Source organism: Somniosus microcephalus, chromosome 32, assembly GCF_052327205.1.
Source record: "Somniosus microcephalus isolate GS21.2 chromosome 32, FLI_Smic_1.0, whole genome shotgun sequence".
Classification (NCBI taxonomy): Eukaryota; Metazoa; Chordata; class Chondrichthyes; order Squaliformes; family Somniosidae; genus Somniosus; species Somniosus microcephalus.
The window spans coordinates 15,311,074-15,328,618 of record NC_141018.1 but is presented as its reverse complement, the minus strand read 5'-3'; the positions used below and the strand labels follow the sequence as shown (position 1 = coordinate 15,328,618).

Here is a 17,545-nt window from a genome sequence, read left to right as displayed (position 1 = left end):
GGGGCGGTTCAGGAGGCCGGGGATGGGAGCGCAGGCAGGTGGCCAGCAACAAAAATGGCCGCCCCGCACCTCGCCTTTAAATAGCGCCTCCCCGGCTGCAGGTAGGCCCCCCTGACCCCGTCGGACATAGTGTCCGGTGGCAAGTCAGAGGGCGCTCCCGAAGATCATGGCAGGGGCGTGAGCATGGTGCTGCGCACAGCGGTGATGTCATCGCAGGCAGTGCAGCACCACGGGGTGCTAACAATTGGCGGCGCTGCACCCGGGCGCTAGTTGCTTTGTGCCCCAGGAGGCCCAAAGCAACCCAATTTTTCCCCCTAAATGTGTTATTAAATGCTCAGGTGTTCACTGAATAAATCATTTTATTATTATGTTCCATCGTGAATGCTATGAGTACTGGAGCAATCAGCATCTACAGGGCTGAAATAAATTAACATTTTGAAGTGAAAGTATTCAGCTATTTTCAAAAAATTGCTGTTATTAATATTTTCATGTGACATGTACTGAAAATCCTGTAAATTTGTGCTCCGTTACCAAGTCACCTTCTTCCACTTGCACAACATTGCCTGCCTCAGCTTCTACCTCTCCCCTCTGCCACTAAATCTCTAGACTAAGACTTCAAGGCTCAACTTTACTGATCTGTCTGTCTGTCACTAGCTTCAACTCATCCAGAATCCTTCAGCATATGTCCTGACCTGCACCAAGTCCCACATCACTGTCCTCTCCAGGATGCAATGGTTGCCTTTGCCCCAGCAAATTGTCTTGAAAATTCTCACCATCTCCTTGAAATCCCACCCCGAGGGTCTCACCCCACCCTATCTTAGTGGTATCTTTCTGCTCTTCTAACACCAGGCTTTTCCTTGACCCTATTATCATTGCCCTATCATCAATGGCTGTCCATTTAGTCACAACACTTCACTCTGTGGAACACCCCGTCTAGTTTCCTTTGCTTTGCCACTTCCTTGTCAGCTTTTTAAAAATCTCTTTAAAACCTTTTACTTCAACATAACCATCTCTACTTTCCCCTCCTGCGCCACTGCTTTGCTTTCCTTTATGTAAAGTTCTTGGAGAATCTTCCTGCATGTGAAGAGTGCAATAGAAATGTAAACTGCTATTGTAATTTTCATCATTATAACATTTCCACTGATGGGTGAGACTAGAACTAGGGGGCATAATCTTAGAATAAGGGGCTGCCCTTTCAAAACTGAGATGAGGAGAAACTTCTTCACTCAGAGGGTAGTAAATCTATGGAATTTGCTACCTCAGAGAGCTGTGGAAGCTGCGACATTAAATAAATTTAAAACAGAGATAGACAGTTTCACGACAAGGGAATTAGGGGTTACGGGGAGAGGGCAGGCAAGTGGACGTGAGTCTAGATTCGGATCAGCCATGATCCTATTGAATGGCGGAGCAGGCCCGAGGGGCCGTATGACCTACTCCTGCTTCTTATTATGTTCTTATCACACACTTCAGATGTAATATACATCAGTGAGCTGCATATTTGTAGAAAAAAATTTACCAAATACTTTTTCATTAAGGTGGTGTCTCTTTGAAACCACAACATTGGTTTAAGATTAGATCTTGCACCAGGCATTATGAGTAATCTTTCTGATTCTCATAAGGTTAGGCAATTCTATTTATTATATCTAACATATTTTCTCCCCAATTCTCTCCTCTTACTCCTTCTCTCCTGAAGGCAATGACTCATGCTGGGGTACAGTTCCAGGAATTTACAAGCCCAACCACAAGCTTTTTGGGGCACCCCTGCATTTGGACATCCCATGTATATACACAGTAGAAAGCAAGGCAGGAATCCTTCTGGAATGCCCTCTCGCCTTACTTCCCTAGCAATGCTGACCCAAGTCTAATCATTTAGGAAAGCATTGGCAATCCCATGGCAATGTAGTGTGTGCGGAGGCCTTTCCCTCTCTGTAGCATCTTTGAATTGAGCATTTCACAGGTGCTGCAATGAGGAACGTTAGCCCTCTAGAGTTTGTGTTTACTGAGGGTTAAACAGAAATGGAATCTGTACAAGAGTCTGTATTTAAAGGATTGTGCTATGTGAAAGTATGCCTGTCATATGGCACAGACTGTAGCTTACTAACACCAGAACAATGTCTTAAGCATGCCAGACAATAATTAGAAACAGACTCTTTGTTTTCTTTTGCAGTCTACATTATGCACACATATATTGTTACTGAGTTCATGTTGCTGGTGCTATTAGAAGGATGTAACATCAATATCATTACAGATTTCTGCAACAAATATTGGATATAATTTTGCATTTATATAGATACTGCCTTGTTTATGTTTTATTTTAAAATGGGCGACAGCACTAGTATCTTATCTGTATATTTTAGTAGTTGGATGAAGAATGGCCTGATTTGGGTGTCAATACCTACTTCTTTACAATAGTGATTTGTGAGAGATGTTTCAACTCCCTCAAATCAATGAACTATTGAATGTTACTGCACAGAAACAGCTCATTTTTCCTCCACGAGGCACCTCATCTAATCCCATTCTCCTGCTTACTCACTATATCCTTTAATATTCCTTCTCGTCAAGCAACTATGCAATTCCACTAGAAGAATTATGGACTCTGCTTCAACAACAGTTTGTAGCAAAGAATTTGACACACTAACTTCTGTGCAAATACATTTTTTCTAACCTGTCCTTCAATTTTTTTGTGTGATTAGCCAGTACAAAGTTTGAACAAACTACTGCTGTTACACAGATGTCTTTTCAGCTCTTCCTGAACTTTCTACATCAATTCCCTCCTATGCTTTCACTCTTTCACAGTATATATGTTATAGATCAGTGAATACTATAATAGCTAAAACAGAAATTTTTGCTTTGCATTTAACCTTAGTATTCAATCGCAGCTATTGCAACTGTTTCCTCCTTCTCAGAAGTCTGATAGTCGCAGCGCTGCATGAACCACTTATTTATAATACTACCTGTCTTGACCCAGTTTTTGATGCTTGGTCCATGATCTTGATCTGCAAAATCTGCAAGGGTGTGATCCCAGCAGTTATGCCAGGATCGTGCCCACAGTGGAACTCCACCACTGAGCTCGCCCTCTCCACCGCACGATTCAATGGATCAGGGGGCAGAGCAGATGGAGAAGTCCTTTGGTGGTGTGGTGGGAGGGCTTCTGTAGTATCTGGTCAGCTTTGGGGAGGGAAGGTGTGCCAGTTTCCACCCGTCGCCCCCCCCCCCCCCCCCCCAATTCCAGTGAAGAGCAATCCGCGTACCCAAGCGGACTTCTCGTAAAGTGGTCCATTTCAACCGTCCTCCAAGCACTTTTTGGCCTCATCTTCAGGGATCCAGGCCCTGACCCCAGTCTGAATGCTAGACAGGCCCCACTCCTGCCAGGATCAGGCAGGTATGCCTGCTGAGACCAGACCTACCTGCACCACTTCTATGTTAGGTCCCAACTGTGGGCTAGGATGCAGGAACTGTAACACTGCATGCCCTTACATCAATGGCCTTATAGGAGCAGGTAGAGGGTTCGCTCCCACAAAGCCATCCTGTAACTCACTCTTAAGGCAAGGATTCAGCATAGCCGGCTCTTAACCAGGTTTGCCACCATTCCAGCTTACGTACGAAACGTTGCAGAGTGGTCAAAGGGCACAAGGAGGGATAAAACAGCACATTCACAATCATAATCATTTGTGATTGTGTGCTACGGCCATTGCAGTACTGTAAGAAGAGCAATAATCAGACTGGAGGGATTCAATTGGAAATTTCGAGTAATATAGTTATAGGGCTCTGAGGCAATAATACGTTCAAGGATCTTAGAGAGAACAAGGTGGCTGGAAATAGGCCGTAGTTACAGCAAAAGGCAAAGATGTTTTTGTTTTGAAGACGGGGTGATAATGGCAATTTTGAATGGCAGTGGAAAGGTGCCTGAGAAATGGAACTAGTGACAATGTAAGCTAGCCTGGGGGCCAGGAGCACAAGTTGAGTGGTTTGGAGTTCAGTGGGGAGGGGACTAAGGGAGCGGGTAGTGGGTTTCATGATGAGCGTGGAGAGGGCATGAGGGAGAGGGTGGAGTAACTGCAAACTGATGAGTGTCCAGGGCTAGAGTGGGTGGAAGACCTTACACCATGACCAGCTGTTGTAATGAAAGTGGACTTCTTTGAAAGGGTCCCATTTTTGTACTGGCCAGCACCGGATCTAAGTGGCTGCCTAACACTATAAATGTCTGCTCCTCCCCACACCTAATGGGTGCCACAGCTGCGCCAACATTGGCACAGGCATCCAACTGCTATATGTTAATTGCCTGTTCCCGAGTATTCAGACAGTGCCAGGCACGAAAGTCAGAGCGATACACAAGTCCCACTCCAGCACTATTACAGCAGCAGAGTGGGATTGCAGGTTTTTAGGGCTAAAGCATCAAATTTTCCAAAGCCAAACTAATGAAGGACTGATTTATGTGATGTTTCCTGTGAGTGCCCAAAAGTCCTCTGTGGTGATCTAGAAAATCTCTGTGACATAAAAGCTGAGGGCATAGGTGACCTACACTGTCACTAATAGTGCCTGGCAGATGGTCAATTATCTTTGTGGGGTATGTGGCACACTTCAGTTACACTCTTCCTAGAACCCGAGTGTCTGCTCATACACTGCTCTGCCATGTCCAGGTATTTGATCCTGTTGCAATATACCGAATGCCATGGGTAATATCGGCTGTGATCTGTGACCCTCCTTTACCATCTGCACTCCCAAGCCATCTACTCCTCAAGTTCCTGCTGTACTGAAATGATCAGCAATGGTTGCTGCGCCAATGCTAAAGGATGAAAACTTTGCATAACTAACTCATAGAACTCCATTTTCATTTCTGTTCTACCTAGGCTATATGTGATTCATTTGAGCAAGTTTTCCACAGTGGATAGAAATCTGCCAATTATTAGGGGCAATAAACTTTTAACTTGTTATGATCAGCCACTATGACTTTAATCTTCTGCCACGAGTCTAGATCTAATCAGGTCAGTTTTTAAACCCACACAAAACTTTGTGTGCTCATTATTTTTCACTGGACTTTCATTGGAGTCGAACTGTGATTCTTTCTTTCGAGGAATAGATTGAGTGCAACATGACTTCTGATGGAAAAGACAGCAATTCAGAAGAGGTGCATATCTAAGTGGAAAGACTTGCAGTTCAAAGGTAAATTATTTTGGTCCCTCTGAGGGACATAGTGCAAAGAGATTCAGATTGAGCAGAACCGTCATCACACAAATCTGTGGGTAGGTTGCTCTAGATATGTGCAATCTTCCAGTCAATTCCACTGTTTTTTCCTGAGGCAGTGAAATTTACAGCTACCTTAAATCTTGTTGCAGAATCTTTTCAAATGCCTGATAGAAATTAAAGTGGTATTACGCAGAGCACAGTGTCCAATTGTACTCCGGTGTTTCAGGCTTTAATGGTACCTTTTTCAGGCTCAGCCTAATAATTCTAATAAAGGTGGTGAGACCTTACCCATATTAGGCCTGCCACTGACAGCTCAATAGGATGGGGCATTGCATATCAGCAATCCTTAAATTGATGTGCTTAAAGAAATGTGGCCATACATGGGGACAAAAATTTTGTTAGCCCTTAAAGAGGCTGAAAGTATTTCAAATGCATATTGCAGCTTTTCCAGATGTGGGGCGAAAAAAGTTGTCAACTCTATCCAGTGCCTAGCACAACAAATAAAGATTCAAGCGATGGAGTCTGCTTGTTAGTGATGGAGCGGCACAGAACTTGAATCTCCTGTCTGATGAATGGCAGGTGATGCTGTTCACTCTAGGGCACTATCCTCAGTAGACATCACACCAGTATGCCTAGCAGGAGGTGGAGGCCAGGCTCAACATTGCATACCCTACCTGGAAGACCTGGGAATAGATGTGGAAGAAAGTGGTAGGCCTTATGAAAGCTGCCTCTCCAATGGTTCCATTTACTGTGCTGCACATATATAATCCACATTTACTGATGGAGCATTCCAAATCCTCACGTATAGCTCCTTCATTGCTGACCATACATACCCTTGCACATCACGCAACTTGCAATTGAAAGCCCTGGCACACTCTCACTCTCAATGGGTTTCACACATAAAAGCACTGCAAAAGAACCTAGCTGCTCAATGCATGGTAACTTAACGACACCCAGAAAGGGGTGTAGCATTGAGACCGGTTTGTCATTGTGGAATTGCTGCTTCAACTTATAACATGTCAAGACTACTTCTCTACTTACATAAGATGACGCCTAATACAAGGAAAAAGACCAAAAATGGAAGAGGGGTGATAAATTAACAGTTCTCAACTCTCTTGGAAGCCACCCTGGATTACTGAAGCAGTCAGAAAAGGTGAAGCTTTGGGCTTCCCCCAAGTTATGGGCTAGTACCATCCAATTCTCATATCTTGTTCCTCCTCTCACTCACTCTCAGACAGGCATACACACAGCCATATAAAAGACAAACACAGTTGATATGCTGCAATGCAAGCTCTGTTGGAAGCTGTCTCTTGGAGGTAGCTTATAACATTTGTCACTTTTCTATCATTGTAGACCTGAAACAAGACTGCCAATGGGCTAGGATAAGAGAAGCCTGCATCTCTCTCAACAAACTTCGTAAGCAACAGCACAGCTACAAATATCCTGGAGGATGCAGTTAATGAGCTTGAGTAGGTATCACCAGGTGAGTTACAGAGTACAGATGAGGACGAGCAAATGGTGGTGCCAGAGGAGGAGTAGTTTCAGAAATACAGCAGTGTGGTGAAATTAAGCAGCTGTGTTATGATCCATTTTCTGGTCAGTAAAAGTTGAATTAGCTGGCCATGCTGACCGATGTATGTCAGTTGCTTTATATATTTGTGATCAGTACATTGTCTAATAATGCAGATGATGTCTAGAATGGAAGGAAGCAGCGACAAAAAGTTTGAATGCGCTGGTAACCTTGCCTAAGGCGTGTCTTTGCAGCAAGGTGCAGTACGCTGTCAATCTCCCTGGGTAATTGTAGTGTAAATGTTTAACCCCCGCCCCCCCGACTTTCTCCTACACATCATGGGGGGTTAATATTGAAGCCAATGGCTTCAGTCTTCCCAATATTTAATTGTAGGACATTTCTGCTCATCCAATACTCAATGCAAAATCAGAGGTAGTGGACGAGTCGAGCAAGGTGGTGGTGAGGTAAAGCTGGGTGTCATCAGCCTACATGTGGATAAGGCAATAAAAAGGATCCATAAGGTAAGTTCATTTACAGCACTGCTTCTGGGCCAGGAGAATCAGGAGTGTTTCCTCCAGGCCCAACAAGCTTATCTCTGTACCCATACCCTTCAATCTCCGAATAACTCCTCCGCGATCTCCGGCCCCCTATTCCTGACCCCACGATTCCCCCCGCCATCTCTGAACCCCCCATTCTACCCAGCATGTCCGACCCGCCCCCAGCCGCCCCCCCCCCCACCCCACCCCCGACACCTCCACTTATCTGGCATCCGATCTTCATCTAATTTCACACGTGACATGCAGCCAGCCTGTTAAGAAACCCTTACTTCCAGGATTCACGTCCAGAATCCTTCCCCCGCCCCACCTCCCCACTCTCTTCACAGCCCGGAGTAAGCCCATGCTTAAAATGTACTGCATCACACGGTATGTAAAAAGCAAGGAAAGCTGACCACTTAAGTTTGTGAGGGTGGCTCATACAGCTCGTAAATAGTTTGAACATGCTTCCTGCACTCAGTGGTCCATGTGCATAAAGCATGATTGCTGAGCAGATGCAATATCCAGCCCAACGCAGCAGGTTTAAGGGGTGCAACCATTTAAATGTAAGCAGTTGCATAAGGGGCCAAAAAATTCTTTCAGAATTCAGAAAGGCTGAAAATAACATTTTAATATTTGTAAGCCTTTCTATGAGCTGTATGGTGAGAAAGAAGTAGTAGGCTAAAGGTTTGATAGCTGACAAAGTGACCAGGTTGGGTAGGAGTGTTTTCCTGTTTGGTACTCCAGGGTATCCTTCCCACAAGACTACATTGCAGCAGGTCTTCCAGGAGGTGGTGGCCAAGCTGAACACTTAGCAAGATATGGGAACAAATGTGAAAGAAGATGGCATACTTTAAGGAACCTTACAAAGTTTCACTAGCCAACAGTATCATTTACTAGACAGATGGGCCAAGATTGCATACCATAAGGTGCTCTACCAACTCTTCACCTAAGTTAAGAGTTTTCTGGTTTTTACACGAAATATTCTTCAGGCTCAGTGCTACTGGCCACTCCTGTAAGCACACCTCGTGTCTCCTGGCACAAGAGGGCACCCTTTTTCTGCCCAATATCTAGTTAACTGATAGCATGGCTGAGTGATCGTAACAGAAAACACTTATTCTGTATATCAGCTATTGAAATACGAGCGTGCCGCCATGCGAATTCTCCTCTCTTTACAGGAAGTGAGTGAAACAACACTTTGCCAAGGCGGCACAGTTTCAGACCAATTACATAAAATCCATGACAGTCTACAGTTTCCACGGTGAGAATATGTATTTCCTACCCTCCTTAGGCTAGGAAAATAAAGATGCAACTTGCTTTCTTTCTAAACATAGTTTCTCTATCTTAACCTTTTGAAATTAAGCTGCTTCAGATCTTAAAAGCCAGCCAGCCTTTTTGTTGCTGGCGGCTGAACTAACAGACCACTCTGTGTTGTTGGGGGCTTTGGGGGGGGGGGGGGGGGGGGAAGAGGAAGAAGCTGAATTGCTATGACGTTCCCTACCCAAGAAACCTTGGACGACATAGATTTAACCTGACATCCTGATCCTAGCAATGCAGAACAATACAGGATTAAAAGGAAATCAGCTCAGACAACAAAAACAAAACCCACATCATCACACAACCTTTGTATACTCAAACTTCAGCAAAGCACTCAAGCTGAAACATACAACTGAAATCCTTGGCACACTCGTAACTCTGAAGAACTTCACACATCAAATCATTGTAACATAACCCAGCTGAAAGATGCATGGTAACTTAATGGGTTGCAGGTTGGGCATATGCCATTCACTGTGTTTGTGCGCATATAACATCTCAAGATTACTTCTCTGTTTGCACACATGGTAACATAACATACAGGAAGCACAAGCCATGATCCTCTTGGAGGAAGACACACTAGACATCCTTGGTAATCTCTCTGGCATGCCTCCTTCCATCTTGTTCACTTTAACTATTAAATATTGGGGTTGATGTTTGTCTTTAGCACCTGAGCGGAGTGCAGAGAGGGAAACTGAGTAGGGAGGATCCCAACCATCTAATATAGCAAGTTCAATTTCCTTCTATTCAGTTAGTGCTCCAGCAGGAGATGCAAGTTAAATTTGGAGTAAGTATGAACTATGAAATAGCAGTTGTGCTAGTGAGTGCAATCAAGTAGCAGATGGTAAAGGTGCGGCAATTTCTAAGTCAGGACTGAGCAGAGTGTCCGGGTACATTTGTGGAGAAACTATCATGGAAATTGGGGAGAGGTACCACTCCACTTGAAAGTTGCACAGATAAATACATTGGCCCCAAAAGTCCACTAGGCTAATTATTCTAATGTTGCACCCAGGAGGTGGGACTTATGTCTGTCAAATCTCTCAGGAGTTGACCCTGCCATAAATTGCAAGGTCAGCTTATTTACATATCCTTCGGCCCTTCAGTAACGCAACTCCCACTCCCTTAGACTTCTGGGTGCTCATGGGAGGAAACCACAAGAAAATGTCTTGCGTGCCTTGTGGAGGGAGTTGGCAGTGGCACTGAACGCCATAACTGCAGACCAGTGCCAGAAAATGTTCACTGATCTGATGAGGACAGGCAAGGTAACACACCAGCCACTCTCCCTTTGCTTCCTTGGCCACCCACTTAAATTAATAGCTGCACTAGTCACCTTTCATACTGCACTCCGGTTAAGGGAGTCATTAACTCAGGCTCTCACAATATGTTTTGCTATCTCCCCTAACTGAAATTACTTGCAAACAGAATTTTAAAACCCCTTCCTCCAATTTAACAGTGACACAGGGAGATCTATTGCATCAGATGTTTGGTGCCACCTGGGAGACATCCCTCACATGTTAGCCCTATTCCAATTCCCTCAATCGTGTTACAGGCAATCCTTGCATACAATTCCCATGAAAGGTTGGGACTCTGGAGTCTACAGACATTATTTGTGGGAACATCAGGGAAGTTTTTTCTTTGGTGCAGACATCAATGAAGCAAGTGGCAATTTCAATAAAATCTACGACAGCCCCCCAGCAGCCAGAGACTAGTTGGTGCCATCTCCTCCATTAGAACAAGACTGCAGCTTTAATGGCAGTAGGGAACAAATTAGACACCACCTTTCGTCATGACTTTCAGACTGGGAGTTAGGATACAGGTTGCTGTCTCCCAGAGCTTCCAGGATTTGATAGCTTCCAATTGACAATTCTGGACACTGATAAGTGGGATACAAATCTAGGGCCCAGTGGAATGGCTACAGCTGGAATCAACCTGCATGAGGCTGCCATTTCTCAAGAAAGCATCGCATCGCTGGCATCCAGCCTTTCCCCTAACACCAAGAAAGTAGCATGTAGGAGTTGACACCAGGCTTCCCAGGCACATACTCCGGAAATGCAGCCAACAACAGCTCCCTGCCAGAAGCAAGCTGCCATGAGAGAAGAGCCACCTCAGTCTCTTGAGTCTTTTGTACCAGAGGAGCAGGCCACCACCTCTCACAATGCTGGCCTTCAGGTTGCTCCCAGGAGGGGTGCTAGGCTATGAGAAAGAAAGGCACATTTAGACAATGAGAGGAAGCACGGTGTGAGGAGAGGGCAGGTTAGCTTATGGTAACTTCAGAATTCCTCGTATTAAAAGAGGATGCTCACTTATGTCATGCTCAGTTATCCATGGAGGTGATAGTCATACAGGTAGGGGTGCACTTTTTTTGTGCTGACTTATTCAATGAGCTCCCACAAGAAATGGTGACCCCAGATCACATCACCGAAAACAGTGCAGCCAGGGTAGACACCCAGCAAAAACAGGTACTACCCCAGAATTCACCTCCAAAAATGTCGGTATGCTTATTTTAAGGTATAAACTCGCCAAAAACAGCAAATAAATTTGGGCCAATTACGCATTACAGAATAGTATTCAATAGTTTCTACATTTGTGTATACTACATTTGGAAAATTAACACAAGATCGGTTTTGATAAAGAAGGCTCTTCAGCCCATTTGATCGCATCCTTCCTTAATATCAAAACAAGCAACTGCACTGCTTCACTACAGAATCAAACATACTGGATTGGTTTGTGGGGGATCTTTCATTCCTAAGATGGCGTCCTATGCATTTCCCGTCAGAAATGTGCACGCGCATCTCAGACCCCATTTTAGAGAGTCAGGAAGCTGCGTAGTGCATAAAAATTGGCACTACACATTTAGCCCCGATTAACTTTATAGTTCAATTTAGCCTCCACTAACTTTTGCTCCCTCACTATTTGTAACATTCTCCATATAACTTTTCTAACCAGATCATAATAATGGTCAGCATATGATATAGTTCATGGAATATGCAACATGAATACTATTTTTTTTTTAAGTGCGTTTAAATCATAGGTCCTTGATCACACTGGGCCTTTCTCCAGCCATCTGCGTGTGTTGGTGACGGTAAGATCAGCAGTTAACATTCTTCATGCTTAATCGGTACTTCTTAAATTTACTTTGGTCCTGAAATTATACCAGGGAATACTAATGTGTTAGTCTGAAATTCCTTTCTCTGCTAATTTAATGGAGGCATTAACCTAATCTATCCCATGGCGCAAACTCAAGGCCTTTGTCTTCTCTCAAACTCTCTTCAATCTCGGTAGTGTCCTGCATTACAGCCTTTGGGTTTCTCATTCTTAAAAAAAAAAATGGTTAAACAAAATCATTTAAAGTTAAAAAGGCTCAGTTATAAGATTTAATCATCCAACTCTCTGTTGATTTGCTAGACAATCAGCAAAAATCAGAAACAAACAATATTTCAGTAACCAAATTGGAAAATGGCATTTACTGCCCCACTCTGACTTAGTCTGAACTCACTATTCAATTTATTTCCCCATGTGGCATCACTTACCTACACATCTTGAACCATCTGCAGTGGGTAGGTACCCATGATAACACTTGCAAAAGTAACTGCCAACTGTGTTGGAGCATTCACCTCCGTGACATATGCCAGGAATAGTAGTGCACTCATCAAAATCTAAACAATAAAAGAGAAGCGTTCACAGTTAGTAAAATAAATGTAATTGTAACCTGCTACATCATTTAAATATCTAGTTGCTTTCCCCTTTGATGACTACATTGCAGTGATTGCTACTGTTACAATTCGGCCAGTCTCCAAACGTTCTTACTCAATCCTCATCATAAACATGTCCACATTCTTATGAACCAAAACTTAACCTAACCTATATAGTGAATAGGATGTAGAAAACTTGTGGGCTAATAAACTACCTTAGTTACTTTTGCATTTTGGTGGTCAGGCCTCATTTAAATTTGAGTGACGAGCTCCCAGTGCTATTTACGTTGCTTATAAGCATCTCACTGTTTGAGAGGGTGGCAAATCTCTTGGGTCTGCTGCTTCTTAAAGCCACTGTGCACCTCTTAAAGGGGGAGTTGAATTCTCATTGATGGTGCGTGGAAAGTGCATTTCTGGAGAAGCAGGCAACAGCTATGGCACCCCGATTTCCAGATACTGGACATGGTTATTGAAAAAGGCAGGGCAAGGAGGTCCTGTTTCCCTCAGCATACATGGACAGAGGTACCTGAGCAGGCCAATGCCAGCAGTGCTGCAAAAAATGTAATGATCTTACCAGTACTACCAAGGTTAAGTATCCACTTCACATCTCTAACAGTCTGAATACAGCTCTGCAACATCACACTTTTCCCACAGAACAGCCATACCTTCTCTCCTTTGTTGCACAAGCCTCTTCTCCAATCGCAACAGGATACTTCATAGAAACACAGAAGATAGGAGCAGCAGTAGACCATTCGGCCCCTCGAGCCTGCTCCGCCATTTAATGAGATCATGGCTGATCATCCAAATTCAGTACCCGGTCCCTGCTTTCTCCCCATATCCCTTGATCCCTTTAGCCTTAAGAAATATATCAAACTCCTTCTTGAATATATTTAATGAATTGGCCTCAACTGCCTTTTGTGGTAGAGAATTCCACAGGTTCACCACTGTCTGGGTGAAGAAATTCCTCCTCATCTCTGTCCTAAATGGCTTATTCCTTATCTTTAGTCTGTGAACCCTGGTTCTGGACTCCCCCGCCATCGGGAACATCCTTCCTGCATCTTGTCTGTCTAGTCCTGTTAGAATTTTATAAGTTTCAATGAGATCCCCGCTCATTCTTCTAAACTCCAGCGAATATAAGCCCAATCGACCCAATCTCTCCTCATACGTCATTACTGCCATCCCAGGTATCAGTCTGGTGAATCTTCGCTGCACTCCCTCCATGACAAGAACATCCTTCCTCAGATAAGGCGACCAAAACTGCACACAATACTCAAGGTGTGGTCTCACCAAGGCCCTGTACAACTGCAGCAAGACATCCTTGCTCCTGTACTCGAATCCTCTCGCTATGAAGGCCAACATACCATTTGCCTTCTTAACCGCCTGCTGCACCTGCATGCTTACCTTCAGCGACTGGTGCACAAGGACACCCAGGTCTCGTTGCACTTCCCCTTCTCCCAATCTATTGCCATTCAGATAATAATCTGCCTTCCTGTTTTTGCCACCAAAATGGATAACCTCGCATTTATCCACATTATACTGCATTTGCCATGCATCTGCCCAATCACCCAACCTGTCCAAATCATACTGGAGTTTCTCGGTATCCGCCTCACAGCACACACGCCCACCCAGCTTTGTGTCGTCTGCAAACTTGGAGATATTACATCTAGTTCCCTCGTCTAGATCATTAATATATATGGTGAATAGCTGGGGTCCTAGCACCTATCCCTGCGGTACCCCATTAGTCACTGCCTGCCACTCGGAAAAAGACCCATTTATTCCAACTCTTTGCTTCCTGTCAGCCAACCCGTTCTCTATCCAAATCAGTACCTTACCCCCAATCCCATGCACTTTAATTTTGCACGCTAATCTCTTAAGAGGGACCTTATCGAAAGCCTTCTGAAAGTCCAAATACACCACATCCACTGGTTCTCCCTTATCTATTCTACCAGTTACATCCTCAAAAAATTCCAGTAGATTAGTCAAGCACGATTTACCTTTTGTAAATCCATGTTGACTTTGTCCGATCCTGTCATTGTTTTCCAAGTGCTCTGCTATTACATCTTTGGACCCTAGCATTTTCCCCACTACCGATGTCAGGCTTACCAGTCTGTAATTCCCTGTTTTCTCTCTACCACCTTTTTTAAATAGTGGGGTTACATTAGCTACCCTCCAATCCATGGGAACTACACCAGAGTCTATAGAATTTTGGAAGATGACCAGCAGTGCATCTACTATTTCTAGGGCCATTTCCTTAAGTACCCTAGGATGTAGATTGTCAGGCCCTGGGGATTTATCGGCCTTCAATCCCGTCAATTTCGCGAACACCATTTCCCTACGAATACTGATTTCATTCAGTTCCTCCCTCTCATTAGACCCTATGTTCCCCGACATCTCTGGGAGGTTATTTGTGTCCTCCTTTGAGAAGACAGAACCAAAGTATGTAATTAATTGGTCAGCCATTTCTTTGTTCCCCATTATAAATTCTACTGATTCTGACTGCAAGGGGCCTATGCTTGACTTCACCAATCTTTTTCTCTTCACATATCTATAGAAGCTTTTACAGTCAATATCATTGTTCCCTGAAAGCTTATTCATACTCTATCTTCCTCCTCTTAATTAATCCTCTTGTCCTCCTTTGCTGAATCCTAAACTGTTCCCAATCCTCAGGTTTGCTGTTTTTTTTGGCCAATTTATATGTCCTCTACTTGGATCTTATGCTATCCCTAATTTCCCTAGTTAGCCACGGTTGCGCCACCTTTTTTGCTTTATTTTTATGCAGGGATGAACAAATTCTGTAGTTCATCCATGCGATCTTTAAATGTTTGCCATTGCCTATCCACCGTCAACCCTTTAAGAAACGTTCCCCAATCCATCCTAGCCAACTCGCGCCTCATACCATCGTAGTTCCCTTTATTTAAATTCAGGACCCTAGTCTCTGAGTCAACTACTTCACTCTCCATCTTAATGAAGAATTCGATCATATTATGATCGCTCCTCCCCAAGGGGCCTCGCACAACAAGATTGCTAATTAATCCTTTCTCATTACATAATACCCAGTCTAAGATGGCCTGATCTCTAGTTGGTTCCTCGACATATTGGTCCAGGAAACCATCCCGTATACACTCTAGGAATTCCTCCTCCACAGTATTGTTACTAATTTGGTTAGCCCAATCTATATGTAGATTAAAGTCACCCATGATAACTGCTGTGCCCAAATTGCACGCGTCTCTAATTTCCCGTTTAATGCCATCCCCAACCTCAGCATTACTGTTTGGGGGGTCTGTATACAACTCCCACTAACGTCTTCTGCCCCTTGGTATTTCTCAGCTCTACCCATACAGATTCCACATCATCAGAGCTAATATCCTTCCTTACTATTGTGTTAATGTCCTCTTTAACCAGCAATGCTACCCCCACCTCCTTTTCCTTTTTGCCTGTCTTTCCTGAATATTGAATACCCCTGGATGTTGAATTCCCAGCCTTGGTCACCCTGGAGCCATGTCTTCGTAATCCCAATTATATCATATCCGTTTACATCTATTTGCGCAGCTAATTCATCCACCTTATTACGAATGCTACTCCCATTAAGACATAAAGCCTTCAAGCTTGTTTTTTTAACACTCTTAGACCTTTTAGAATTATTAATTACTGTGGCCATATTTGATTTACACCCTTGATTTCTCTGACTGCCACTTTTGCTTTTCTCCTTCCTGTCTTTTGCTTCTATCCTTGCTTCCCTTTCCTCTGTCTCCCTGCACAGGTTCCCAACCCCCTGCCATTTTAGTTTAAACCCTCCCCAACAGCACGCGCAAACACTCCCCCTAGGACATCGGTCCCGGTCCTGCCCCCGCCCAGGTGCAAACCGTCCAGTTTGTACTGGTCCCAACTCCCCCAGAACCGGTTCCAATGTCCCAGGAATTTGAATCCTTCCCCCTTGCACCATTCCTCTAGCCACGCATTCATCTGAAATATCCTTCTATTTCTACTCTGACTAGCATGTGGCACTGGTAGCAATCCTGAGATTACTACCTTTGAGGTCCTATTTTTTAATTTACCTCCTAACTCCCTATATTCAGCTTTTAGGACCTCATCCCATTTTTTACCTATATCGCTGGTACCTATATGCACCACAGCAACTGGCTGTTCACCCTCTCCCTCCAGAATGCCCTGCAGCCGCTCTGAGACATCCTTGACCCTTGCACCAGGGAGGCAACATACCATCCTGGAGTCTCGTTTTTTTTCTAGGTCCTTTCAATGACTCAGGCCCTGCAGCTGCACAGATCAATCACCTTGGGTAGGCTAGGAGACCGAATAGATAGGGGCTTCAGTTGGATTATGGATCTCTTTCAGTCAACTCTTCCGTAGATCAATGGGAATGCTGAGCCGCTGCCCGATAGCAGGGACAATTGTCAGGATGACAGCATATCTGGATCCTCGCAATCACCTTAACCAATGCCCACCCGGAAAGACAGGTGGGCTGAGGTGCTGCAACCAAGCCCGAACTCCTAGAGCTCACCAACCAAGAGCATCTCAAAAGCCCTTGTCTGAGCTACAGCAGCCTTCCACTTCCCATGCTAAAGCCAGTGGGGGAGCACCTCGCAAGAGTAGTAAAGTATAAAAAAGATCATTTAAGAAAGGCACTATGGGTTAACAATCATTATTTTAATGGCAGTGTTCCTGTATTAGCTGTAGGCTTTGTAATTTCAAGTGACATGCACTCAAAAACAACTATGAACTAACAGCAAGTTGTCTGCCAAATGTTTAAGATAAGGGCAGATAAGTGTCCTTTTAAGTAGGGCTGGAACTGACCACCTCCCACCATGCAACGCCTATAATTTGTGGGCAGGTTCAAGAGTAGCGGTGGCAGCTTTGAATCAGTCAAAATGGCGTCTGAGTCTGGAATACTCCAAGGACTCTCATTTTAAGTTATTAATTAGGCCCCCTACCAGTTTAGGGTGGAAACGTTGGCTGCCTAAATTGAATCTCACCAGCTCCCCCTGCCCCGAAAATCAAAATGGGTGGGCCTCAGACAGCAAGTCAGTGTTTTTAGCGATTTTTGTCCCACTACCACCCCGTTCATGCCAAAAACAGGGCAGTAAGGAGACAAAAAATAACCCCAATGTAGCATCTTGAACACACTGACCTTATTGAATATTAGTCCACATCTCATCCAGGCCTTTAACTCCCAATTAATGTCTTGACAAAGCATTGTCAGATTAGTCCTGGGAAAAGGATTCTACATCTGACTGATTTGTAAATTGAAGAATCAAGTCTGTATCTTGCAGAGTTTATTTACTGTATCTATGACC

At 44.2% G+C, this 17,545-nt stretch overlaps 1 protein-coding gene across 1 annotated transcript in view; it reads right to left on the bottom strand.

Annotated features, from left to right (window-relative positions):
- Positions 1-17,545, bottom strand: part of LOC147097290 (fibrillin-1-like) — a 465,058-nt gene that overhangs the window by 290,818 nt on the left and 156,695 nt on the right. Inside the window, exon 8 of the mRNA XM_085972115.1 lies at positions 12,075-12,200. Within this exon, the coding sequence (XP_085828241.1) occupies positions 12,075-12,200 (126 nt within the window). The remainder of the gene's footprint in view (positions 1-12,074; positions 12,201-17,545) is intronic.